At 45.9% G+C, this 27,863-nt stretch overlaps 1 protein-coding gene across 1 annotated transcript; it reads right to left on the bottom strand.

Annotated features, from left to right (window-relative positions):
* Positions 1 to 73: 73 nt before the first annotated feature.
* LOC144604647 (src-like-adapter 2) lies at positions 74 to 27,863 on the bottom strand. The gene is made up of 8 exons (XM_078419286.1): positions 27,601 to 27,863; positions 20,464 to 20,589; positions 14,512 to 14,614; positions 13,686 to 13,772; positions 12,777 to 12,880; positions 6,270 to 6,419; positions 3,962 to 4,091; positions 74 to 3,648 (listed from the first exon to the last, which is right to left on the bottom strand). The coding sequence occupies exons 2-8, from the start codon at positions 20,540 to 20,542 to the stop codon at positions 3,399 to 3,401; spliced, it is 903 nt and encodes a 300-aa protein (XP_078275412.1). The 5' UTR covers positions 20,543 to 20,589; positions 27,601 to 27,863; the 3' UTR covers positions 74 to 3,398.

The raw sequence follows: 27,863 nt of genomic DNA, 5'->3' as shown, positions 1-27,863 counted from the left end.
TTTAGCTCTTCATGGAAGCTAGGAGCCTTCGAATCACACGAGAAACCATGGCTTTATTACAAAGTTAGCTTTATTTACCATTGCATTAATAACAAGTCAACGAATGACCGTGGAATGAACCAAATAAATTACACAGAAACCTCATGAAAACATGGCTACCTGGGCTTTGGAAAAGGTTTACAAATTTTGAGTTCCTATTTCATTAAAATAAAACATTCCAGATCCAAGCATAGAATTGCCAGAATTAAACCGTTCCTTCTTCTCTCCCATTGAATATAGTTCTAAGGAACAAAATCATAGAGTCATAGAGTCTTACAGTGAGGAAACAGGCCCTTTGGCCCAACCTGCCCACACCGGCTAACATGCCCCATCTACACTAGTCCCACCTGCCTGCGTTTGGCCCATATTCCTTTATACCTGTCCTATCCATGTATGTGTCTAAATGTTTCCTAAACCTTGTGACAGTACCTGCCCCAACTACCTCCTCCAGCAGACCGTTCCATACATCCACCACCCTTTGTGTGAAAAAGTTACCCCTCCAGTTCCTATTAAATCTTTCCCCCCCTCACCTCAAATCTATGTCCTTTGGTTCTTGATTCCCCTACTCTGGACAAGAGAATCTATGTGTCCATCCGATCTATTCCTCTCATGATTCTGTACACCTCTATGAGATCACCCCTCATCTTCCTGCGCTCCAAGGAATAGAGTCCTAGACTGCTCATGCCCTCGACTCTTGGCAACACCCTTGTAAATCTTCTCTGCACCCATTCCAGCTTCTGCTCATTGAAACAAGTCTAGTGGACTGCTTCAATAAAGCAAGCTACAGCCTTCATTAATACCCAACCCTGGGCACTGGCAGTGCGGATCGCGGATAGTTGAGATTGTTCGGAAATCTGGGCAGTGTGGGCAGGGAAGATCGGGATTTCTTTTCTGGAGCTCCCCGGGAGTGCCAACCCAACTTCCCAAAGTACATCACGCCCAATTCCCCGTCAATCCCTGGAATATCGCAGGAATTAGGATCACCCCACAGTCTCGAAGAGTTAAAACATTATTTTCTTCAGCACTCTTGCAACGACGAGAGAGAAAGGTGTTAGTGACATTAAGGAAATCATCAAATATTGTCTATAGGTTTAAGAACTGCCAGTGACGAAATGGTGTTCTTGAAGCGTAGAAACCTTAACGGATATTTCCAAAGGATTTAGCTAACCTTCAAAAATAAACACAAAGTGCTGGAGTAACTCAGTGGGTCAGGCAGATTTTCTGTAGAAAATGGATAGGTGACATTTTGGGTTTGGTCCCTTCTTCAGATTATTATTATCCAACCTTCAATTTGATATTTGGAAACCTACTTGATGGATTAAAACTGCTCTGAACAAGCAGGGTGTGATTTTTAAAAATGTTTTAAGCAACTGCTGTTTCTTACTTTAGACTTTAGAGACACAGCATGGAAACGGGCCCTATGACCCACCGACTAGTGATCACACCGAACACTAGCACTGTCCCACACACTAGGGGCAAGTTACAATTTTACCAAAGCCAATTAACCTACAAACCTGTACGTCTTTGGAGTGTGGGAGAAAACCAGAGCACCCGGAGAAAACCCACAGGGTCACAGGGAGAACATACAAACTCCATACAGACAGCACCTGTGGTCAGGATCGAACCCAGGACTTTGGCGCTTTACAGGAGCAACTCTACCACAGGGCCGCTATACTGCCCATGTTGCCTCCATTGTTATCGGAATGAGGAACCAATTTACAATGGCAGTATTGTACATACTCATTGCAACGGCAGATGCTGTGTTGGCACAAAAGCTCAAAGCATTTCCGCAGACTGGATGGAATACTGCGAAGAGCAGAGCGATGAAATTTTCCATTCAGTGGCTGATCGGTCTCTCGTGGGTTCCTGGAAAGAAGATCTTGCTAGTTCCACAGGAAGCTTCTTGGGGTCACTGATAATGAACATCGCTCTTCGCTTGCATGGCACTTTTGTTATCAAAGTTGCAATTTGATTCAAGTGGCTGATACCCAAAAATATTTCCAATTGCAATTAGGTGCCTACAAATTGTAACTCGTGGTGTTTGCAAGGTCAACTCTGACCCAAATCTGTTTTAGTTTTAGTTAATAAAACCAAGCATACTGAATAGTGAAAGGCCTGGTTAGACTGGATGCTTCCACTACTGGGAGAGTCTAGAGCCAGAGGACATAGCCTCAGAATAAACGGACGTTCCTTTACGAGATGAGCAAGAATTTCTTTAGTCAGAGGGTGATTAATCTGTGGAATTCATTGCCATAGGCAGCTGTGGAGGCCAAGTCAATGGACAGTTTTGTGGAGATTGACATGTTCTTGATTAGTAAGGGTGTCAGGGGAGATGGGGAGAAGGCAGGAGAATGGGGTTGAGAGGGAAAGATAGATCAGCCATGATTGAATGGCGGAGTAGACTTGATGGGCCGATTGGCCTAATTCGGTTCTCATCACTTATCAACATGAACAAAGAGAAACTTGGGGCAGATCTATTATACACTGGGTAAGCTAGGGTTCTGTCCCATTCACCTCCACCTCACTGTGGACATTGGACTCTGTCCATGGAACTGGTGCGTTGCTATGCTAAGAACCATATTCTTTACTCTGTATCTTCCCCTTATTCATTACCCCAAACACTAACACTATCCTGCACTCTAGGGACAATTTACAATTTACAGAAGCCAATTAACCTACAAACCTGCACGTCTTTGGAGTGTGGGAGGAAACCAGAGCACCTGGAGAAAACCCACATAGTCACAGGGAGAAGGTACAAACTCTGTACAGACAGCACCGTGGTCAGGATCAAACCCGGGTCTCTGGCACTGTAAGGCAGCAACTTTGCCATCACTCTTTCTCAATCAGTTGTGGATAGGGGAGGGTGGGATCTGACAGAGTGTAAAATAAATGCAGAGTGCAAGTCACTGCAAAACAATTCAATGCAAGTTTCCAAAAATGGGGGTCACAATTACTCCAGCACTTTGTGATTTACTCAGGATTCCAGCATCTGCAGTTCTTGGGGTCAGGAATTATTCTCTTTGGCGGTTGTTACAAGCATCATCTAGGCGAAATTATTAATGCAGTTAAAATAGGTTTGATTTTCTTCCTTTCTCTTTAACAATTCTGTTTAAAAATAAAAGGTCGCCAACTGGTTGAGGCAAGATGCGATGTGATCATTGGCGGCCATTTTAAAGCCTTTCATCACACGGTAAGCCATTTTGGATTCCAATGCCACAAACAAGCAAGGTGGTTTCTTTCGGTAAGGAAAATAATAAAAGGAGAAGTAACAAGAGGCAGCTCAACTGCATCCAAATAATAAAGTGTAAATAAATTAAAGTGAGTACAATGAAGTCTGTGGCAGAGACAAGCCATCCTCTTCACATTTGGGAATAGTATCTGGCAGAGTGGAAGTCAAGGCCACTGAGGTTGCCAACAAGGTTGTGGCCGGCCTGTCTCTGGTTATTCTGCAGCTGAGTTTGCAACGTTTTCAACCGAGTCTCCTTGCTGCTCATCTCGTCCAGCCCCAGCTCCTCGGTCATGAACAGGTAAGAGTTGATGGCTTCCCGCAGGCCCACGCTGACGGGCGACTCCTCGTCCGACTCTTTGTCGTTGTCTATCAAAACGGAGCTGCAGAAGAGGAGAGAGAAGTTGGGGAGTGAGCAATCATACGTTCATTGCAGCGGCAGTCATAGGAGCAGAAGTAGGCTATTCAGCCCACCGAATCCACTCCGCCAATCAATCATGGCTGTATCTCTTAACTAAACTAATCTCCACTGCCTAAGTTTGAAGACTTCGCCATTCACTTTCCCCATCCTCCACTATTTTGAGTCTCAATGATTCATTTCCCTTTCCTTGTCTGTGCAGAGGTCTGGGATGTATTGTTGCTGGGGAAGTCTGAGTTGCTGAGGAACATTGCTACTGATACACATGTATTCTTTACCTGTCCATCTCGTTCCAGTTCAGCTGAGGGTTCTGCACTATAATGGGGTCCGGGTGACGTTGCTGGGTGGCTGGTATTCCCTGGATGTGACATGGTTCCCTCAACACACAGCACAGTCCTTCACCAGATTCTGCAGGGGGTGGAGAGAACGGGGTATCAGTGACAGGCGGATAAAAAGTCATAGACATACAGCATGGAAACAGCCCAACTTGCCCACACCGACCAACATGCCCATCTACACTAGTCCCACCTGCCTGCATTTGGCCCATCTCCCTCCAAACCTAGCCCTATCCATGCACCTGTATCTGTCCAAATGCTTTTTAAACACTGTGATAGTACCTGCCTCAACTACCCTATCGACGCCTCTCATTACTTAATATATCATCATATCATATCATATATATACAGCCGGAAACAGGCCTTTTCGGCCCTCCAAGTCCGTGCCGCCCAGTGATCCCCGTACATTAACACTATCCTACACCCACTAGGGACAATTTTTACATTTACATTTACCCAGCCAATTAACCTACATACCTGTACGTCTTTGGAGTGTGGGAGGAAACCGAAGATCTCGGAGAAAACCCACGCAGGTCACGGGGAGAACGTACAAATATACTTTTATCAGATCTCCCCTCAACCTCCAGTGTTTCAGAGAAAACAATCCCAGTCTGTCCAACCTCTCCCTGTAGCTAATACCCTCTAATCCAGGCAGTAGCGCAGCGGTAGAGTTGCTGCTTTACAGCGAATGCAGCGCCGGAGACTCAGGTTCGATCCTGACTACGGGTGCTGCACTGTAAGGAGTTTGTACGTTCTCCCCGTGACCTGCGTGGGTTTTCTCCGAGATCTTCGGTTTCCTCCCACACTCCAAAGACGTACAGGTATGTAGGTTAATTGGCTGGGTAAATGTAAAAATTGTCCCTAGTGGGTGTAGGATAGTGTTAGTGTACGGGGATCACTGGGCGGCACGGACTTGGTGGGCCGAAAAGGCCTGTTTCCGGCTGTATATATATGATATATGATATAAATGTCTTCTGCACCCTTTCCAAAGCCTCCGTATCCTTTCTATAATGGGGCAACCAGAACTGCAGGAAATACTCCATATGTGACCTAACTGGTCCTATAAATCATCATGGCTTCCTGACTCTTACACCCAATGCCTCGATCAATGAAGGCAAGCACACCATATGCCTTCTTTACATCTCTCTCTGCTTGCGTTGGCTCGATCAGCGGGTTATGGATATGGACACCAATTCAGAAAGTAGTGAAGATGTTAACAACATAATGTATTTATCTTTCCTCCTTTCAGTTGAAGCATCCTCAGAATAAAAGGACGTATCTTTACAAAGGAGATGAAGTGGAATTTCTTTAGCCAGAGGGTGGTAAATCTGTGGAATTAATTGCCACAGACGGCTGTGGAGACTAAGTCATAAAGTGAGGATTGACAGGTTTTTGATATTCAAAGGTTATGGAGAGCAGGCAGGAGAATGGGGTTGAAAAGGAAAAATAGATCAGCTGTGATTGAATGGCGGAGTAGACTCGATGGGCCAAATGGCCTAATTCTGCTCCTTTGACTTACAGTTATAGAGTATTAGTCATACAGCTTAGAAACAGGCCTTTTGGCCCAACTTGCACATGCTGACCAACATCAATAGTCAGTAGTCAATAGTGCTTTTATTGTCACACATGTTAACTGTTAACAAATTGAAATTATTTTCCTTACAAACCCCATTACATGTCCCATCTACACTGGTCTCATCTGCTTGTAGACACAAAATGCTGGAGTAACTCAGCAGGTCACGCAGCATCTCAGGAGATGCCGCCTGACACATTGAGTTACTCCAGTATTTTGTGTCTACCCTCAAATTAAACTAGCATCTGCAGACATTTTTCCCCTTCTCATCTGCCTGTGTTTGGCCCATATCCCTCTAACCCTATCCTAGCCACGTACCTGTCCAAATGTTTCTTAAAAGTTGCGAAAGTACCTTCCTCAACTACCTCCTCTGGCAGCTTGTTCAATACCTACCACCTATTGTGTGCAAAAAAAAATTACCCCTCAGTTTCCTATTAAATCTTCCCCCCTCACCTTAAACCTCTGTCTTCTGGTTCTCAATGCCCCTACTCTGCGTAAATGACTTTTAGTTAGGCATTTACCCAATAGAGTCTTCTCATGATCTTGTATGCCTCTACAAGATCACCCCTCATCCTCGTCCTCCTGCGCTCCAATGAAGTTATGAATGTATGACTTATGAACTCATCGCTGTCGACATTAGCTCTGGTCTTGCAGTGCAAGGGCTCCAGTGAAACGCACCTGAGTAATAGTCCACCATGTCGTGCAGAGACGGAACGGTGAGTCGTGGAGAGATGTAGAACCATCCGTTAGGCAAGCGGTTAATACGGTAGTGTTTGATCGAGTCCCACGTTGCAATGTTGGATTGCCTGATGGACAACGAATAGAAACCTACAGAAACAAGAGGAGCGCGCCAATGATGAGAAGAACATATAGCCATCGCACCACCCTTCATTATGTTTACAGACTTTTTAATCCCACCTACGTTTTGATAGTCATCGGGTGAGACAGCACAGAAACAGGATCTTTGGCCAAACCTGTCCATGCCAGAATGCGCCTTTCTGAGTTACTCACATTTGCCGACATTTGGCCCATTCTCTTCTACATTTATCCTATTTATTTAAATGTGCAAATGTCTTTTTAAGTTTGTAATTGCACCAGCCACTGCCACCTCATAGAGTCTTAGAGTCATACAGCATGGAAACAGACCGTATGGCCCAACTTGCCCACGCCAAACATGCCCCATCTACACTAGTCCCACCTGCCTGCCTTAACCATGTACCTGTCTAAATGTTTCTTAAATGTTGCAAATCTACCTGCCTCAACTACCTCCTCTGGCAGCTCATTCTACACCCACCACCCTCTGTGTAAAAAAGTTACCCTTCAGGCTCAAACTTACGTTTTCACACATCTGTACACCTTGCCTGATGGGAGAGGGGAGAAGAGGGAGTGGCCAGGGTGTGATTCACCCTTGATTTTGCTGGTGGCCTTGCCGAGGCAGCATGAAGGGTAGATGGAGCCAATGGTAGGGAGGTTGATTTGCGTGATGGTCTGGGCTGCGTCCACAACTCTCTGCAATTCCTTGCAGTGTTGGATGGAGCTGTTTCCAAACCATGGTGTGATGCATCCCGATAGAATGCTTTCTGTGACGCATCTGTAGACGTTGGTGAGAGTTGTTGGGGACATGCCTCTGATTGTTGCCCCAAGCAGCTGTCACATCAAGACCATGCTTCACGAGGTAAAGGGATATGAGCACAAGATCTGTAAGTCGATCGTGACTTCTTGACACCGAGAAGTAACCCTCTCACATGCATCGAAATGTCGCCCATGTGGCGCTGGAAGGGTTAACGGGTTGGCTCGGGAACATTGAGACCCGCACTGCAGCATCCGAAGCATCCGACGCGGAGGGCCCGACAGATGGCAATGGGAGCTACGGTGGTCCCGTCAACGGAAGGCTCGAGGCCCCCGACTGCGGGAGGACAAAGAAGGGAAGAGATTGAACTGTTTTTCGCCTTCCATCACAGTGAGGAATGTGGAGGGGTCACTGTGGTGGATGTTCATCTCGCTGGAATTTAGAAGATTGAGGGGGGATCTTATAGAAACGTACAAAATTCTTAAGGGGTTGGACAGGCTAGATGCAGGAAGATTGTTCCCGATGTTGGGGAAGTCCAGAACAAGGGGTCACAGTTTAAGGATAAGGGGGAAGTCTTTTAGGACCGAGATGAGAACGTTTTTTTTCACACAGAGTGGTGAATCTGTGGAATTCTCTGCCACAGAAGGTAGTTGAGGCCAGTTCATTGGCTATATTTAAGAGGGAGTTAGATGTGGCCCTTGTGGCTAAAGGGATCAGGGGGTATGAAGGCAGGTATGGGATACTGAGTTGGATGATCAGCCATGATCATATTGAATGGCGTTGCAGACTAGAAGGGCCGAATGGCCTACTCCTGCACCTATTTTCTATGTTTCTATGTTTCTATAGACAATAGACAATAGGTGCAGGAGGAGGCCATTCGGCCCTTCGAGCCAGCACCGCCATTCAATGTGATCATGGCTGATCATTCTCAATCAGTACCCCATTCCTGCCTTCTCCCCATACCCCCTGACTCCGCTATCCTTAAGAGCTCTATCTAGCTCTCTCTTGAATGCATTCAGAGAATTGGCCTCCACTGCCTTCTGAGGCAGAGAATTCTTCTTACATCTTAAAATGTATTTTGTGGGTCTTGTTGCTTTTTATTGGTATGACTGTATGGAAAATCAAATTCCTCGTATGTTGCAACGTACTTGGCTAATAATGTATGATTATGATTATGATGGTGTACACCTGAAGCCACAAGCAGGGCTGGCAGGGTAAGGGGGTCTGATGGAGCTGTTTCCTGTCAGCCACCGTGTTACTTTAGCTTACTCATACCACCACCTGTTTGATAGATAGCGATCTCACAGGTGTCAGGGTTTGGTACTGATAAAGACCCAGCAACCACCTTCTGCACTGGCAGGGGGCTTATATCTGGCTTCCTTCCTTCACCAGTCACTCTTAGATCTAAAAAACAATCTACTGACTGTCAAGATTTTTACCTCTCTGTTTTATTTTGTTGATTCTTAACTATTCTATTTTCTCAAGGCAGATACTGTACCACAATGGGAATGAGGTAAAATAATACCAGAAAGCACATCGACGATTGCTAACACTTTCGGCCTTGCATTGCCGAATAGTTTCTTTCTAAAGCATTCGAGTGAATACAGTGATGAGCTCCTTCTGAGGTTTTATTTTAGTGCCGTACATTTGGTTGGCCACTGTTAGAATCGTGGAACATAAAAATAGATCAGCCATGGTCGAACGGCAGAGTAGACTTGATGAGCTGGGTTGACCTCTTTAATATCCGAGCGGTTCCCCACTCTCTCTGGTTTGCCTTTTTTCCCCTTTATGTACTTATAAAATCTCTTGAGATTATCCTTCATGCTAATGCCTTGGACAGTCTATTTATAGAGGGTCGTCACTAGATGATTTTATCCAAATTTATGTATTAAGGCCAGCAAAGACCTAAATAATATGTGCAGGGATAGATACGACCTTGTTATACTTCCTGCATGCATGCTACAAAATTTAGTACAAATCGAGTCTGAAGAAGGATCCCAACCTGAAATGTCACCTATTCCTTTTTTTCCAGAGATGCTGCCTGACCCATTGAGTTACTCCAGAATTTTGTGTCTATCTTTGGTATACACCAGGATCTGCAGTTCATCGTTTCTACAAGTTTTCATGGGCAATTTTCAGTGTTCAATGTTCAATCCAGTTCTTGTTTGTTTTCTGTTCCTTATACTTCGTTTCATCCTAAGGATCTCATCAATAATAGACAATAGACAATAGGTGCGGGAGGAGGCCATTCAGCCCTTCGAGCCAGCACCGCCATTGAATGTGATCATAGCTGATCATTCTCAATCAGTACCTCGTTCCTGCCTTCTCCCCATACCCCCTGACTCCGCTATCCTTAAGAACTCTATCTAGCTCTCTCTTGAATGCATTCAGAGAATTGGCCTCCACTGGCTTCTGAGGCAGAGAATTCCACAGATTCACAACTCTCTGACTGAAAAAGTTTTTCCTCATCTCAGTTCTAAATGGCCTACCCCTTATTCTTAACTCACTACATATGTCCACTTCCCTTCTAGTGGAGGCTGACTCCTAACAACTCAGCGTGACTTGTTTCAAGGTGATGTAATTATCCATCAGCAAACTGCGTGACAGGTCAGGGAGGTTCAACTCAAAAACATTATCTGCATCTCCTGTCAATTTGCAATGTCCAGAGCGATAAAAATGTTTTCTGATTAAACTTGTGGATCAAAGCACAAAGTGGTGGGTACGTGGGACAAGTTGCTGGAGAAGGAAGTTGAGGCAGAAACTATAACAGCGTTTAAAAGATATTTGGACAGGTGCATGGATAGGAATGGTTTAGAGGGATATGGGCCAAATGTGGGCAGGTGGGACCAATGTACATGGAGCACCCTGATCGGCATGGGCAAGCTGGGCCGAAGGGTCTATTTTTATGCTGTGTGACTCTATGCAGGAGTAACTCAACAGGCCAGGCGGCATCTGTGGAGGGAATGGATTGGCAACGTTTTGGGTTGGAACCCTTCTTTAGACTGCGTGATTACTTTTTGACCCCCCCCCCCCGCCACCCGTGAAACCTGTTAATCATTTCACCCGACCAAGCAATCATGGGTTTGCCGAAAGATTTGCTCTGCATTTTTACATGTTCCTCCCAGTGCATTTTTCAAAGATGAACTGCCTTTGGTGTAGTTACTTCGGTAATAGAGAGAGGAAAATGTGGTGAACAGTTCCCATATTAGGAAAAGAGGAACAAAGCAAAAATAAAGACACAAAGCGAGATGGACCAAAGTGGTTGTGACAGCCCTGACCATCTCTGTAAACTCCCACGCTCATGCACAAGTGTCATGCAGTAAATACCATGCATCTACACCCACTGGGGTATATCTTGTCCTTCCATGCACCTCTGTCATGGGTGATGACAAACCTCTGCAAACAACTATGCAATGGTGGTCAGATAATCTGCTTTTGGTGACTGAATAAAACCACAAAGTGCTGGAGTAACTCAGTGGGTCAAGCAGCATCTCTGGAGTACATGTTTAGATGACGTCTCAGGTTGGGACCCTTCAGAAAAGGAGAAAAGTGGTCATATTCTGAAGAGGGTCACAACCGTTAATGTCACCTCTTTATGCCCTCTGGGAAATGCTGTCTGACCCGTCCAGTTACTCCAGCACTTTGTGATTTTTTATTAACCAGCGTTAGTACATTCCCCCTGTGGGTATTCTGCAAGTGCTCCCGTTTCCTGCCACACTCCAAAGACGTGCAAGTTTGTAGGTTAATTGGCTTTGGGAAAATTGTAAAATTGTCCCTACTGCGTAGGCTAGTGCTAGTGTACAGGGGTATCGCTGGCTGGCACGGACTCAGAGGGCTGAAGGGCCTTTTTCCGCGCTGTATCTCTAAAGTCTAAAATCTAAAATCCTATGTCTGGTTTTAATTTTGATGTTGGTTAATGGATACATTTTAATTTGATTAAAGGATATGTCGCATGTCACCATGGGATCATTTTCATTCCTGTGAGAACATCCCACTCGGCAGGATGTGCGCAGCGGGTGGAGCTGCTGCCTCACAGCGTCAGAGACCCAGGTTCGATCCTGACCTCGGGTGCTATCTGTGTGGAGTTCACACCTTCTCCCTGTGGTTTCCTCCACTCTCCCCCCACCTCTCAAGGAAGTGCGGGTTTGTGGGTGTATTGGCCCTCTGTAAATAGCCCTTAGTGTGCAGGGAGCGCATGCGAATGTGGGATAGCATTGACCTAGTGTGAACGGGTGACCGATGGTCGGTGTGACTCGGTGGGCCCGGGAGCCTGTTTTCATGCTTTATCTTTCAATCCATCGATACAAACGACACAGCAAAGTCTAAACATTGCTGTAATATGGAAAAAAACAGCCGATGACGTATAAATAGTAAAGTCACTCGATGAGAAACCTCTTCACGCAGTTTTTAACACATTTTCTACTAACAAACGCCTGGGACATGCAAGTCTAAGAATGTAGAGGGAATAATATAGGGATGTGGGGAAGAGGTTGGAAACGGGTTAATTTATCGGATCAACCAATTTCTTGCTGATTAACAATTTATTACCGACTGATGCCTGGCACAGGAGGTTTAGGCTACAGGATGGACAATCTTGGATTGTTTTCTCCGGAACGCCAGATGGCGCGGGGAGACCCGAGAGAAGTTGGTAAAACTATGAAGAAGGTATAGATAGGGTAGACAGAACCTTTTTCTCAGGGAAGTTTTTTTTTTTTAACACAGATAAACAATATTCTGAAATGAAAAAAAAAAACAGAAAATGCTGTGACATTCAGGTCTTTCACTGACAAGAGGTTCTTTAAACTGAAATTCTGATGCCTGGATCATGCTGCCGGGGATGGTGGTGGAGGCAGATACGATAGAAGCATTTAAGAGATTGTTGGATAGGCACGTGAACTTGCAGAGAATGGTGGGATATGGATCATGCACAGGCAGATAAGGGTTGGGCTTGGCATTATGTTCGGCACAGACATTGTGGGACGGAAGGCCAGTTCCTGTGCGGCACAGTTTTATGTTCTAAGCTTCTTGGAAGCCAACAGCCTTACGCACGGCAGTGACTGGGAACTTTGCAGCTTTAGAGTCCTACAACACTAAAGCAGCCGTTCAATCATGGCTGATTAATCTTTCCCTCTCAACCCCTTACTGTTTTAGTGCTTTAAAAACACTAAAACATAGTGAGACGTACAGTCGTGCAACTGGTCCATGCTGACCAAGATGACCCATCTAATCTAGTCCCATTTGCCTGCATTTGGCCCATATCCCTCTAAACCTTTCCTATCCATTTATCTGTCCAAGTGTCTGTTATGGTACCTTCCTCAACTATCTCCTCTGGCAGCTCGCTCCATGTAAACACCACCCACAGAGTGGAAAAAGTTGTTATTAAATCTTTTCCCTCTCACCATTAACCTATGTCCTCTGATTTTTGATTTCCTCTACCCTGGGTAGAAGACTGTGCATTCACCCTGTACACGTGTTCTTGTGCTGTACTGCTCTGTGTTCCGTGTTCTATGTTAAACTTCAGCCTCAGGCTGCTTCTGTTCCTGTTCCTGTTCATTGTCCTAATTCCACGATCGCTCAGACTAGATGCTTGTTTTTTTTCATCGCCCGCTGCTTACCTTTCCTGGTTTGACTTTCTCGGATCATGAAGGCGCCAGACTGGTTTCTTGGCATCAAGAGCAACTCCTCGGCCTTCTCTCTGGTGATGCCTTCAAACAGCCACCTAATGGCCGGCAGGGGGAGGGGGGAAAGGAGGGAGGGGGAGGGGGGAACAAAGCAAGAAAAGAACAAAGTGAGGCAGACCAAAGTGGTTCATAAGTCCAAATGCGATTGGTGCAGAATTAGGCCCTTCGGTCCATCAAGTCTACTCTGCCGTTCAATCATGGCTGATTAATCTTTCCCTCTCAACCCCATTCTCCTGCCTTCTCCCCTTAACCGCTGACACCCACACTCATCAAGAATCTGTCAATCTCCACCTTAAAAATACCCAATGACTTGGCCTCCACAGCCGTCTGTGACAACGATTTCCACGGATTCACCACCCTCTGGCTAATGAGCAGCCCTGACCACTTCCCTGCACTCATGCACAAGTGTGATGCAGTAAACTCGATGCATTAGTGCCCACTGGGACTTGTTAGTCCTCCCTTGCACCTCTGTGCTAAGTTGCAGGGAGTAGCTGTTATGTGTAAAATACACCGTGATGCTGCAGTAATTAAATAACTGAACCAGCGGTAGAGTTGCTGCCTCACAGCGCCAGAGACCCAGGTTTGATCCTGACTACGGGTGCTGTCTGTACGGAGTTTGTACGTTCTCCCTGTGACCGTGGGTTTTCTCCAGGTGCTCCGGTTTCCTCCCGCATGCCTTGTAGGTTAATTGGCCCTCTGTACATTGTCCATAGTGTGCAGGATAGAACTACAGTAGTTAACGGGTGATCGTTGGTCAGTGGGCCGATGGGCTTCTTTTCACACTGTATCTCTAAAACTAAAAAAAACTACCTGTAGTCTAGGTCGTGCAGACTTTTTATTTACCTGTGATACACCTTTGCCACGTATTTGCAAGGAATGTGGCATTCTTTGCCAGTTGCCAAGGACACTACTTTCCACCAATCGCCTTCACTATGAGTTCGAGAAAAGAAAAATCATTTACAAATTAATCAGCATGGCTTTAGGAAGAGAGAACTAAAACATTTCCTCAATTTGAACTGCAGCAACAGCACTAACGGCCAAACAACCTTTACTGCCTCCTCATCTCCAGAACATTTGACAAGAAACTAACCAAGCATGTTAGGCTGTATGTTTCATGAATGTCCCATCTAACCAAGCATGCTAGACTGTATGTATCATGCATGTCCCATCTAACCAAACATGCTAGACTGTATGTATCATGCATGTCCCATCTAACCAAGCATGCTAGACTGTATGTATCATGCATGTCCCATCTAACCAAGCATGCTAGACTGTATGTATCATGCATGTCCCATCTAACCAAGCATGCTAGACTGTATGTATCATGCATGTCCCATCTAACCAAGCATGCTAGACTGTATGTATCATGCATGTCCCATCTAACCAAGCATGCTAGACTGTATGTATCATGCATGTCCCATCTAACCAAGCATGTATGTTTCATGAATAAGCCACTAAACTAAAGGGTATGGATGCATCGTTCATGGCACTGTAAATGTGGCCACTCTTGTGTGCTGCCTCAGTATCATCTACTATTCTTACACTCTGGTACTTAAGTGCTTACGTACAGTAAGATTTTTTACTGAAGTGTGCACAAAAAAGGAATTTCACTGTACCTAGGTGCAAGTGAGAATAACGTACATTGAACATTGAAGTGGGGAATACTTACTTGTGAATGACATTCAACCTCTCTCCCACAGTGATGATGGGTTCAGCATCGGACGACGAAGGATAATTGTACAAGGCCACCACCACCATCATTTGACTCATATCTAGAAACGAGAAAACAATTATTTTTGGAAAGATCACAAAATATTCATTTTTTTCTGGAGATCTCAGAACTGAGATAAGTGCCTACCACGTTGAAATGGAATAGGCTTACCCCACACTAACGATTGAGTCAACATGTGATGAGCGTTTAATGGCACTGGGCCTGTGCTCGCTGGAGTTTCGAAGGATGAGGGGGGACCTCAATGAAACTTACCGAATAGTGAAGGGGCGAGGGTAGAGTTGATGTGGAGAGGATGTTTCCACTAGTGGGAGAGTCAAGGACCAGAGGGCACAGCCTCAGAGTAAAAGGACCAACCTTTAAAAAGGAGATGAGGAGGAATTTATTCAGTCAGAGGGTGGTGAATCTGTGGAATTCATTGCCACAGAATGTGGCGGAAGCCAAGTCAATGGATATTTTTTAAAGAATAGATTGACAGGTTCTTGATTAGTAAGGGTGTCAAGGGTTATGGGGAGAAGGCAGGAGAATGGGGTTGAACGGGAAATGGTTGAATGGCAGAGTAGACTCAATGGGCCAAATGGCTTAATTCTGCTCCTATGACTTATGAACTGATGAACCTTTCTCATTCACTTGCAACACATAGGGTACAACAAATTGTCTTTGGGAGTAGTGTAAGGCTTTAACTTTACATAGAGAAATGTGCAAACTGGAGGAACAGTATTGCATATTCTGCTTGGGTAGCTCACAACCTAATGGTATGAACATTGCATTCTCCAATTTCCGGTAACTAACCTCCAAACACCCCCTCCAAACCTCCTGCTCCCCCCTCTCTTACCTGTGCCCCACCTGGATGCACACCTGTTTCTCCCTTTCCCTTTCAACCAGCCACGCCCGACCCCTTCCAACCTATATTTCTTCCTCGGTCTTCACAATTCATGCCTCTTCTATCCTTAGCTCTTATCTCACACTTTTTGTCTTTTCATCTCTGGTCTTTAGCAACCATCTAACCATGAACACTCCCCCTCCCACCCCCCCCCCCCCCCCCCACCCCCCCACTTGTATCCACCTATCACTTAGTTTTGGTTTAGTTTAGAAATACAGCGCGGAAACAGGGCCTTCGGTCCACTGTCAGCGATCCTTCACACTAGGGATAATTTACCAGAGGCCAATTAACCTGCAAATCAGCATGCCTTTGGAATGTGGGAGGAAACCGGAGCACCCGGAGAAGTCCCATGCGGTTACAGGAGTCTGATGTATGATTTTACCGTGTTGTATTGAAAACAAAGCATTTCACTGTAGCTAGGTGCGTGTGACAATAAAGTATCATTGAGTCATTTCTGAGGTTAACTGCCATACATTTGCACTTTGAGCAGCAGCTAGAATGATAATAGAATGGTTGTTCTATTATTAACTTGCTGCTCAACATAGCTGCCTGTCCAACAGTAACGTCCATTTGAGTATTTTGAGTAAATGGAGGAGCTAGTTTAGGGGATTGGTGAACAGTGACAATGTTAACGAGTCCTACTGATGTGTGTGTGGTTCCAGCCAACAGAAGTGGAAAATATTACAAGTACTGGGTATGTCGATGAATAGACTTAATTTAGAAACCATACAAGCTGTCTAAAAGATAAATGAGAGGACTATTTAACACCTCTAACGAGATAGTGTCTCTACTGTGACCTCAGTCGCGTTCACAAATTCACAAGTTATAGGAGTAGAATTAGGCCATTCGGCCCATTGAGTCTAACCCACCATTCAATCGTGGTTGATCTCTGCCTACTCATCCCATTTTCCTGCCTTCTCCCCCATAACCCTTGACACCCATTCTAATCAAGAATTTGCCTATTTCTGTCTTAAAAATATCCACTGACTTGGCCTCCATGGGCCTCTGTGGCAATGTTCCACAGATTAACTACCCTCTGACTAAAGAAGTCCCTCCTCACCTCCTTTCTAAAAGAGCGTCCTTTAATTCTGAGGCTGTGACCTGTGGTCTTAGACTCTCCCACCAGTGGAAGCATCCTTTCCACATCCACTCTTATCTATGCCTTTCAATATTCTGTAAGTCACAGAGTCGTACAGCACAGAAGCGGCCCCTTCAGCCCAAACTGACCGAGATGCTCTTCAAATGCCTATTTGACCCATTTCCCTCTAGTTCTCCGATTAGCTTCACTGCCCTCCTGATTAATTTTACTGATTGTATGCCTAGTTGTCACTTATCCCTCCGCTAACAATGAATCATTCTATATTTCTATGACCTGCTGAGTTACCCCTGCACTAAGTGTCTTTTTTTTTGTACACCAGCATCTGCAGCTCCTTGTTTCTATGCAATGTGTTAGCATGGAGTCAGCTTGGGCTTATTATAAAACACATAGCTCTGGGCCATCCTATCCTGGCTCAATGTTAGTCGTGTCACGATGGAATGTTCACCTCAGTGTCCTCTAGTTTCGTTTAGTTTAATTTAGAGATACAGCGCGGAAACACAATGGGCCGAATGGACTCTTTCAGTATTTCAATATTAGTTCTACGATTCGGCCCACCGAGTCCGCGCCGACCAGTGATCCCCGCACAACAGCACTATTCTACACACTAGGGACGATTTACCATTTTTTCTGAGGCCAATTAACTGACAAACCTGTATGTCTTTGGAGTGCGAGAGGAAACCGGAGCACCCAGAGAAAACCCACGTGGTCACAGGCCTTTTGGCCCACCGAGTCCTTGCCAACTACTGAATACCCACACAAACTAGTTGCATGTTATCCCACTGTGCTGTGCACTCCCTACACACTGGAAGCAACTCGCAGAGGCCAATTCACCTAGAAACCCACATGGCTTTGGGATGTGGGAGGAGACCGGAGCACCCGGAGAAAACCCACGTGGTAACAGGGAGAACGTACAAACTCCGTACAGACAGCACCCATAGTCGGGATTGAACCTGGGTCTCTGGCACTGTGTGGCAGCAACTCTACCGCTGAACCACTGTGCTGCCTGAACAGAGTTTGGAGATATCCTAGCCCCTGAGGATCAGATTCGCAAGCCAAGAGAAATAATTTCCCTCTGTCCATCTCATCAGTGTCCCTTTATAGAAACATAGAAAATAGGTGCAGGAGGAGGCCATTCGGCCCTTCGAGCCAGCACCGCCATTCATTGTGATCATGGCTGATCGTTCCCCATTCAATAACCCGTGCCTGCCTTCTCCCCATATCCCTTGATTCCACTAGCCCCTAGAGCTCTAACTATCCTGCATATCTTGTGCAAGCAGCAAGCTGCTACAACCAGCGATGACAGGCCACCAGTTTTAACCAGGCAGGAGGCAGAGTCACTGCAGAAGTGTAAAGATTAATTAAGTGCGATGAGGTGTTTGTAATAGAACTCCAACCTCGGGCTGAATCATGTCTCCATGTTACTGACCCACAGAGTTCCTTCAACAACGTGTTTCTTTCAACCTCTGCTATCTCTCCCAGGCAATAATGTTACCCAAGGGACCAAAGTCATTTTGAATTTTATTGTCTCTGCCTATAAAACCAAGGATCCCAGATAGTTATTTGTGGCCTGGCATCATTTTTCCCAGGGTGGAAATGCCTAACAATAGAGGGCAGAACTATAGGGTGAGAGGGGGGGGGAGTTTCATGCAGATATGTGGGGCAGGTTTGTCTTACACAGAGGGAGTGGGGCCCTGGAACGCATCCCCAGCGGTAGTGGTGGAGGTACATACGATAGTGGCATTTAAGAGACTTTCAGATAGACAGATATAAGTACAGAAATCAGTTCTACTGGGCATCATGTTTGGCACAAACATTGTGGGCCGAAGGGCCTGCTCCTGTGCTGCACTGTTCCATGTTCTACTAATTGTGTACTTTCTCCTTACATTCGACCTCCCAAAGTGCAACAATTCACACTTGCTCAGATTAAACATCACTTGGCATTTCGCCACCCATATCTGTAGCTGATCTGTGTGCAGTTTTGGTCTCCTCATTTGAGGAAGGACGTCCTTGCTATTGAGGCAGTCGAGCGTAGGTTCATGAGGTTAATCCCCGGGATGGCGGGACTGTCGTATGAGGAAAGATTGTAAAGACTGGGCTTGTATCCACTGGAGTTTAGAAGGATGAGAGGGGATCTTATAGAGATGTATAAAATTATGAGAGGACTGGACAAGCGAGATGCGAGATAAATATTCCCATTGTTGGGGCAGTCCAGAACCAGGGGCCACAGTCTAAGAATAAAGGGGAGGCCATTTAAAACTTAGGTGAGAAAAAACTTTTTCACCCAGAGTTGTGAATTTAGATTTTAGATTTTTTTTTTAGATTTAGAGATACAGTGCGGAAACAGGCCCTTCGGCCCACCGAGTCCGCGCCGCCCAGCGATCCCCGCACACTACACACACTAAGGACAATTTTTACATTTACCCAGTCAATTAACCTACAAACCTGTACGTCTTTGGAGTGTGGGAGGAAACCGAAGATCTCGGAGAAAACCCACACAGGTCACGGGGAGAACGTACAAACTCCGTACAGACAGCACCTGTAGTCGGGATCGAACCTGGGTCTCCGGCGCTGCACTCGCTGTAAGGCAGCAACTCTACCGCTGCGCCACCGTGCCGAATTTGTGGAATTCTCTGCCACAGAAGGCAGTGCAGGCCAATTCACTGGTTGATTTTAAAAGAGAGTTAGATAGAGCTCTAGGAGCTAGTGGAATCAAGGGATATGGGGAGAAGGCAGGCACAGGTTACTGATTGTGGATGATCATCCATGATCACAATGAATGGCGGTGCTGGCTCAAAAGGCCAAATGGCCTCCTCCTGCAAATACTTTTAATGCTTTCTATGTAATATTGCTGCTCAGCTTGTTAACTATAAATGGAGTGTAATAGAAAATGTCACAAGGCACTCATGCAAGGAAATACATGTGTCTGTTTTTTTAAAATCAATTGTTTCTTAATATCTGCTGCCAAGTTTATTTAAAAGCATTTTGATGTTCAAGGCCAGGCCTCAACTCCAGCAGAGTTCCTTGCCCCGTGACTATTTTGTCAAATGCTTCATTTCAGTATGCAAGTTCTTACTGGGAAATCTGACTGCTGTGAATTATTGAATCATAGAATTGATACTGAAATACCGAAAGAGTCCATTTGGCCCATTGTGTTTAAACCAGCCCCATCTGGGGCTCATTGCATTCCACCAGGCTCTCTATCAAATTCTCCAATTTAGACAACTAGCATTTTCTTTCTCTATATAACAGAATTGGATATTTAGCCTGTTTCATTCAATCTTGTTTTTCTTTTTGTACTTGTGTAATCTGCCCATACCCACAACACACATGCAACTGATAAAGAAGCATAGTTGGGCGGCACATTGGCGCAGCGGTAGAGTTGCTGCCTTACACGCCAGAGATCCGGGTTCGATCCTGACTATGGGTGCTGTCTATATGGAGTTTATACGTTTTCCCCTGTTACCACGTGGGTTTTCTCCGGGTGCTCCGGTTTCCTCCCACATCCCAAAGACGTGTGGGTTTCTAGGTTAATCAGCCTCTTTAAATTGCCCCTAGAGTGTAGGGAATGCATGAGACAGTGGGATAACATAGAACTTGTTTGAATGGGTGTTTGGTGGTTGGCGTGGACTCTGTGGGTCGAAAGGCCTGTTTCCATGCTGTAATGCTCTCTTAAAAAAAAACATGCTTCTAACTTCTAATTTAACTGCTACAAAAAGTCATTTGGTGTCACCCTATCAGAGATAGTACATATCTTCAATTCACCCCTCACTTTCTCTGGCATCGACGTATTTACTTATTTTCCCAGATCTGACAGTGTTTCAGGCCTAAAGTGTCAACGCTTTCTCTTTCTGTGGGCGCTGCCTGACCTCTTGTGCGTTTCCTGCAATTTCAGTTTTATCCCCGATCTTACCGTTTGAAGGTTGGTTGTCCCTGGTGGATGGGATCACTGCATTGGAGAAGCGCCTTGACTTGCTCGGTCTGCTGCCCATCTCGACCAGGCCACGGAGCTGCTATTCAGTGTATTAAACGATAGAGGCTGCAACGTAAGGAAGATCAGGTGAGTATACACAATTCAGTGGGCAAGATGTGTAGGAAGGAACTGCAGATGCTGGTTTGCACAGAAGACAGACACAAAATGCTGGGGTAACTGGGTGGGATAGGCAGCATCTCCGGAGAAAAGAATAGGTGATGATTTTCTGGAGAAAAGGAATAGGTGACGTAAGTCATCTTTACTGGGTCATCGGTGCCGGCTCTGATTTGTTCTGTACCTTTTCATACCTCTAGTTTCCCTCTTCCCTGACTCTCATTCTGAAGAAGGTTCTCGGCCCGAAAAGTCACCTATTCCTTTTCTCCCGATATGCTGCCTGACACGCTGAGTTACTCCAGCATGTTGTGTCCATTTTCAATGAGAAGGATCTTCAAAGATGAAGCATGTTGACCTCTATACTACCTAGCATTAGTTATAAGGAGATGCTAGACAAATTTGGATTGATTTCCCTGGAACATCGGAGGTTGAGAGAAGACCTGATAGGAGTTTTTTAAATTAGAAGCAGAGAGAGGGCAGACATCTGAACATTTCCACTGTGTGGAAAGTCCTTTGTTAGCACAGTTCTCAATCTGAAACGTTAATTCTGTTTCTCTTTCCACAGATGCTGCCTGACCCGCTGTGTGTTTTCTGCTTTTAACGTGTGGCGTTAGAGTCTTTCTTATTTTCTTTCTAATACTTAGCGAATTGTTCAACACAGAATGGCTCTGCAATGAATTGTCCCCCGCAAAACACCAGGTGTGGTATTGTAGACGGATAAACAAGTGAGGAGGCAGCACGGTGGCGCAGCGGTAGAGTTGCTGCCTCACAGCGCCAGAGACCCGAGTTCGATCCTGAGGTCGCTGTCTGTACGGTGTTTGTACGTTCTCCCCGTGGCCGCGTGGGTTTTCTCCGGGGGCTCCGGTTTCCTCCCACACTCCAAAGTAATGTGGATTTGTAGGTTAGTTGCCTCCTGTAAATTGTTCCTAGTGTGTGGGATAGAACTAGTGCACTATTGGGCAGCACCGACGCGGTGGGCCGAAGGGCCTGTTTCCACGCTGCATCTCTAAACTAAACTAAAAGAACACAATAGGTCTGGTGCACGGCAGCTGGTAAACCATCAACTTTAGGTTGTAAAGCACAAAGGGCAAGGCTGATGTTAAATGGACCAAGGTTTCTGTGCAGTTAACCTGCCCCCTTCACGTCTCTGAGACTGAGAATAATCCCAGGGGTGACTGGCCTAACATATGAGGAGCGTTTGATGGCTCGGGGCCTGCACTCGCTGGGGTTTAAAAGGATGAGAGGGGATCTCATTGAAATCTACTGAATAATGAAAGGCCTGGGTAAAGTAGATGTGGAGAGGATGTTTCCAGTAGTGGGAAAGTCTAAGACCAGAGGGAGCAGCCTCAAATTAACGGAACATACCTTTAGAAACTAAATAGAGGTTCGATCTCAATGGACAGCTATTCTGTTCTTTCCTGGTCCCGGGTTCCTGATTCCACCTGGGTTTTCAGAGCTCCCCTGAGGCCTCTCGAGCCCACTGAGATCAATGATAATGATCACCGCAGCTTAATGTGTGACAAGTCTGGCCGAAAAGCCCTAATTCTGCTCCTATGACTTATGAATTTATTACCACTGCTTATTAAATTTACACTGATCCTTATTCAGCAGTGAAAAAGAATACTTTAGCCAGCATGAAGATATTTTCTCTTTGGCTGTTTCTTTTCTCAGATTTCTTGAGCAAGCTCGGAACATTATTTAGGAGGATGCAGTTAACCACAGCTGTTTGTACCAAGTTTCCAACCACAGGGAGCTGTGCTGCATTTCAGATCACACAAGTGCAATAATAGCGGGCCGATAAAATCTACGGTGCCAAGTGAGGGGGAGGAGGGGGCAGGGTCAAGGGGAGGGCTGGGGTCTCCCCAATGCTTTCATAAGCAAGTACCCCCTTTCTGCCTAAAGGCTCCTCTTGCTAACCGCAGAAGGGATGGAGCAGAGAAGTTTTGCCACCCTCTCTGGGTAAGGACTGCACAAAGTCCTGGCCTTATTCTGTCGATCGGCAAGGAATGGGAGCACAGTGAAACTGAGCTTTTTCCGTAGGTTCGTTGAGTTTTAGAGATACAGCATTTAAACAGGTCCTTAGGCCCACCGACCATCGATCACCCCGTACACCAGTCCCATCCTACACTCCAGGGACAATTTACAGAAGCCAAAACCCGGAAGAAATCCACGCGGTCACAGGGAGAGCGTACAAAGTACGTACAGACAGCACCCGTAGTCGGGATCGAACCCGGATCTCTGGCGCTGTAAGGTAGCAACTCTACCGCTGCTCCAATGTGCCCCGACTAAGACATGAACAATGAGGCTTCAGTGTGTGTGTGAGTGTGTGTGTGTGTGTGTGTGTGTGTGTGTGTGTGTGTGTGTGTGTGTGTATGAGTATAATACTAACTCAACCCATTTCAATCTAACTAGGGTAGAGCACACTGACAAGGGAAAATGTTAAGAAGTCATATTTGTGCGTCATGGCTTAGCAATGTATGAATTGAGTGCATTTTATAAAAAAAGGCGTTCAAATGTTCACTTCTGAATGTAATTTAAGGGGTGAGGATGGAGTTGCCAAAACTGATCGCACCAAATTTCCCCTGTTGAAATATTTAACACCAACATTAAATAGAAAGTGGGGGGTCATACCTTGATACAGTGTGAAAACAGGCCCTTCGGCCCAACTTGCCCACACTGGAGAGAGCAATGTTTTTTAGTTTAGTTTACAGATGCAGTGTGTAAACAAGCCCTTCAGTCCATCAATTCCACACAGACCATCGAACACCCGCTCATTAGTTCAATGCTATCCCATCCTACACACTAGGCGCAATTTGTAGGCCAATTAATCTACAAACCTTGCCTTTTAGACTTTAGGGATACAGAGCAGAAACAGGCCTACCGAGTCCACGCCGACCAGCGATCCTCGCACACTAGCACTGTCCTACACACTAGGGACAATTTACAATTTTACTGAAGTCAATTAACCTGCAAACCTGTATGTCTTCTGGAATGGGAGGAATCCGAAGCACCCGGAGAAAACCCATATGGTCACAGGGAGAACGTACAAACTGCACACAGACATCACCCGTGGTCAGGATCAAACCCGGGTCTCTGGCACTGTGAGGCAGCAACTCTACCGCTGTGCCTGCCACTGTGCCACCCTGTAAAAGCAGGAAAGGTAGTCTACAATTTAAATGATTGTTATTGTGAGAATCAAGAGCATTTAACTGGCAAATCCCTTCATCGAGTAACAAAGTGCAAACGCTGTGGAGGTAGTCAGTAGCACTAGGTTCCTGGGGGTGCAGATCACAGACAGTCTGACCTGGTCGCTAAACACTGCATCAAGAGAGGCCAGCAGCGTTTGCACTTTCTGTGCCGGATGAGGAACAGCACACCTCCCCCATCCCATCTTCACCACATTCTACAGGGGCACCATAGAGAGCAGACTGACCAGCTGCATCTCTGTCTGGTCTGGGGACTGCAAAGCCTCAGACGGGAAGTCCGTGCAGAGAGTGGTGAGGACGGCTGAGAAAATCATCGGGACTTCACTTCCTTCCATCCAGGACATTGCACACAAACACTGCTTGACCAAGGGCAACAACATTGTTAAAGACCCCACCCGTCTCCGTCATGGACTGTGTTCATCCTGCTGCCCTCTGGTCAAAGGTACTGCAGCACACGGAGCAGAACAGCCGGGTTCTGCAATAGCTTCTTCCCCCGAGCTATCAGACTCTTGAATTCCCAATAACCCCTCCGCCATTATTTTATGTGCGAGTTATTTATTTATTTATTTGTTTTCAATCAATTTTTATTATCCGGTGTTACAATGTGAGCCAGATGCAACGGAATCTCGTTCAAATATGCACTCGTCTGGTGTATAGTTTTGAAATGACAATAAAGTTATATTCATCATATTCATCATGCGCTCTGCCAAATTGGAACACTCTTACAAAGTCTGTGATGACTTTGCAAAATATGTTATGAAATTCAGTACCTTGATGTAATGCAAAGCTTTGCTGAGAATGAACTTATTTTAGATTCACAAGATCAGTGCAACATTGATAAGGAAAGCATTTTGCCTCAGTCAGCAGTTTTTCTTTTCTACGTACCGCAAGAGCCTCAGTGACAGGAAAGATCTTCTACAAAACGTCCCAGCACAGGGGCACAATAAAGGCGAGGTTTGCTCCATTTAATTCTTTGAAGCATTCAAGGTTTGTGTGTGCTGGAGAGCTGGGTAGCTCTTCCTGAATCTGGTGGTGCGCGCTTTCAAGTTTCTGTACCTTCTGCCAGACGGGAGTGGGAGTTAAGATGGAGCCGTAGTGCCATACAGAGTGGAAAGACCCTTCAGCCCAACGTGCCCACACTGACCAACATGTGCCATCTACACTAGTTCCACCTGCCTGCATTTGGCCCATATACCTCCAAACCTGTCCTGTCCAATTGTTTCCCTGCCTCAACGACCTCGTTCAATACACCCACCGCCCTCTGAGTGAAGATGTTAAGATGTTGAGAATCAAGAGATATGGGGCTATTCCAAGAAAATGATATTGAGGTAAAAGATCAATTTAGTTCTTATTGAATAAGAATGTTTCAGAAACATCTAGACAGGTAGATTTTTAGATTTTTAAAAAATATTTTTTTAGATTTAGAGATACAGCGTGGAAACAGGCCCTTCGGCCCACCGAGTCCGCGCCACCCAGCGATCCCCGCACATTAACACTATCCTACACCCACTAGGGAGAATTTTTACATTTACCCAGTCAATTAACCTACATACCTGTACGTCTTTGGAGTGTGGGAGGAAACCGAAGATCTCGGAGAAAATCCACGCAGGTCACGGGGAGAACGTACAAACTCCGTACAGACGGCGCCCATAGCCAGGATCGAACCAGAGTCTCCGGCACTGCATTCGCTGTAAGGCAGCAACTCTACCGCTGCGCCACCGTGCCGCCAGGTAGGTAGGATTAGGTTTGGAGGGATATGGGCTAAACGCAGGCAGGTGGGACTATTGTAGATGGGGATGTTGGCCAGTGTGGGCAAGTTGAGCTGAAGGGCCTGTTTCCAGGCTGTATGAGGCTGTGACTATAAATAGAATACTTGTGGGGCACGTATGAGGTGCAGAACGGTACATTCTTGGATCTATTCATTATATGTCGACACGGATGACCATGATAATGGGTGCACCACCTAAAGTCACAGGGATTTGCAGCAGAGAATGAGCTTGTTCAGCCCATCATGTCCATGCTGTCCAATACTCCCTGTTGGGTGTTGGCCCTTCAGACAAGCGTTTGGGGCACCATGGAGGAATATGGGCCAATTGAACATAGAATATAGAACAGCACAGCACAGGAACCGGCCCTTCAGCCCACAATATCTGTGCCAAACATGATGCCATGAGCAACTCTAAACTGCCTGCACATAATCGGCTTGTCGCCAACAACTCTCACCAACTTCTACAGATGCGCGCTGAAAGCATTTCATCAGGATGTATCACAGCATGTTTAACATGGTCCAATAAACAGTGCTGTGCTGGTCAAGAAGGCACAGCAACGACTGTTCTACCTAAGAACACTGAAAAAGTCTGGTCTACCCCAACAGCTGCTGATGACCTTCTACCGCTGCACCATAGAGAGCATCCTAACACATGGCATCCCTGTGTGGTATCTCAGCTGCACGGAGGCAGAGAGGAGAGCTCTTCAGCGGGTAGTCCGTAGAGCTCAGAGGACCATCGGAACACAGCTACCAGCTTTGGAGGGCATCTACAACACACGATGCCTCAGAAAAGCCACCAGCATCCACAAAGACTCTTCACACCCCTGCAACAGTCTATTCGAACTTCTACCATCGGGCAGACGATACAAGGCCTTCTACGCCCGCACCTCCAGACTCAGGAACAGCTTCATCCCCAGGGCCATAGCTGCTATGATGGTCACATCGCACAGTGAACCGGCACAGACCTACTTGCACTTTATTCTGTTTTAAAACTGTTCTAATTTGTTTCATTGGGTTGTTTAAATTAATACTGACTAGCTAATTAATTTATTGCATTGTATGGGAGGCGCATTCCCAATCTCGTTGTACCCTGTACAATGACAATAAAGATATATTGTATTGTATTGTATTGTATTATATTGTATTGTTTTGTGAACAGCTCCATCCAAGACTGCAAGAAATTGCAGAGAGTTCTGGACGTAGCCTAGACCATCACGCAAACCAACCACCCTTTCACTGACCTTCTACATTCACACTGCCTCGGAAAGTCCACCAGCATAATCAAGGACCAGTCTCACCCCGGCCACTCTCTCTCTTCCCCCCTCTCCCATCAGGCAACAGGTACAGAAGTGTAAAAACGCACACCTCCAGATTCAGGGACAGTTTCTTCCCAGCTGTTATCAGGCAACTGAACCACCCTCTCTCACCAACTAGGGAGCGGTCCTGGCCTGCCATCGACCTCATTGGGGACCCTTGAACCATCTTAATAGAACTTTATTGGACTTTATCTTGCGCTAAACATTATTCCCTTTACCCTGCATCTGTGCACTTTGGATGGCTTATTGCTGAGTGGACAGCACGCAATAAGAAACTTTTCACTGCACCTCGGTACAAGTGACAATAATAAACGAAGCTATTTATTCACAAAATGCTGGAGTAACTCAGCAGGTCAGGCAGCATCTCTCCCGAGATGCTGCCTGACCTGCTGAGTTACTCCAGCATTTTGTGAATAAATCGATTTGTACCAGCATCTGCAGTTATTTTCTTATAAACCAAGCTAAACTAATAAACAATATTTGAACATCTCATTCAAATAGCTCAGGCATGTCTGGGAGTGGGAAACGTTTCTCCGCTCATCCCCAGGCATGTCTCGTGTGTAGAAGCACAAATGTAATGAAAAGACCAAGCAACACATTCCTCTCCTCCAGACATCCCCCCCCCCCCCCCCCCCCCCCCGCTGCAGTGAAAAGTAAAACGTGTCACACTTACAGCATTATAATCTCCTGATTATGAAGCAAGGGATATCTTCCACCAGAAGTGTTCCTTCCAAGCAGATGTCTCCAACCAGCAGATACTGACTACACCCAGTAGTAAGTAGCTGGTTAATCCAAAAACATCCCCGTCAGGAGGCTATGTTGCTGAGCTCGTCTTCTTAAGTCTGAAGCGAGATCTTGAGTGTCGGTGTGGGGACTGTGGAGGTTTGGTTCAGTGGGTGTAACTCTTAGTGCCAAGCTGTTCCTACTGAAGTTGCC

This window comes from Rhinoraja longicauda, chromosome 22 (assembly GCF_053455715.1).
Source record: "Rhinoraja longicauda isolate Sanriku21f chromosome 22, sRhiLon1.1, whole genome shotgun sequence".
In the NCBI taxonomy this organism is placed as follows: Eukaryota; Metazoa; Chordata; class Chondrichthyes; order Rajiformes; family Arhynchobatidae; genus Rhinoraja; species Rhinoraja longicauda.
Note: the sequence above shows the minus strand (reverse complement) of the source record. Positions and strands in the feature narration are given on the sequence as shown.

Bases quoted from the DNA above. Each gene is read 5' to 3' on its own strand.
- LOC144604647 (XM_078419286.1), bottom strand. From the start codon at position 20,542: ATGGGCAGCAGACCGAGCAAGTCAAGGCGCTTCTCCAATGCAGTGATC. The intron at 13,773-14,511 runs GTAAGTATTCCC...TCGAACTCATAG, and splicing joins AGGTTGAATGTCATTCACAA to TGAAGGCGATTGGTGGAAAG. The intron at 12,881-13,685 runs GTAAATAAAAAG...GCCGGCCATTAG, and splicing joins GTGGCAAAGGTGTATCACAG to GTGGCTGTTTGAAGGCATCA.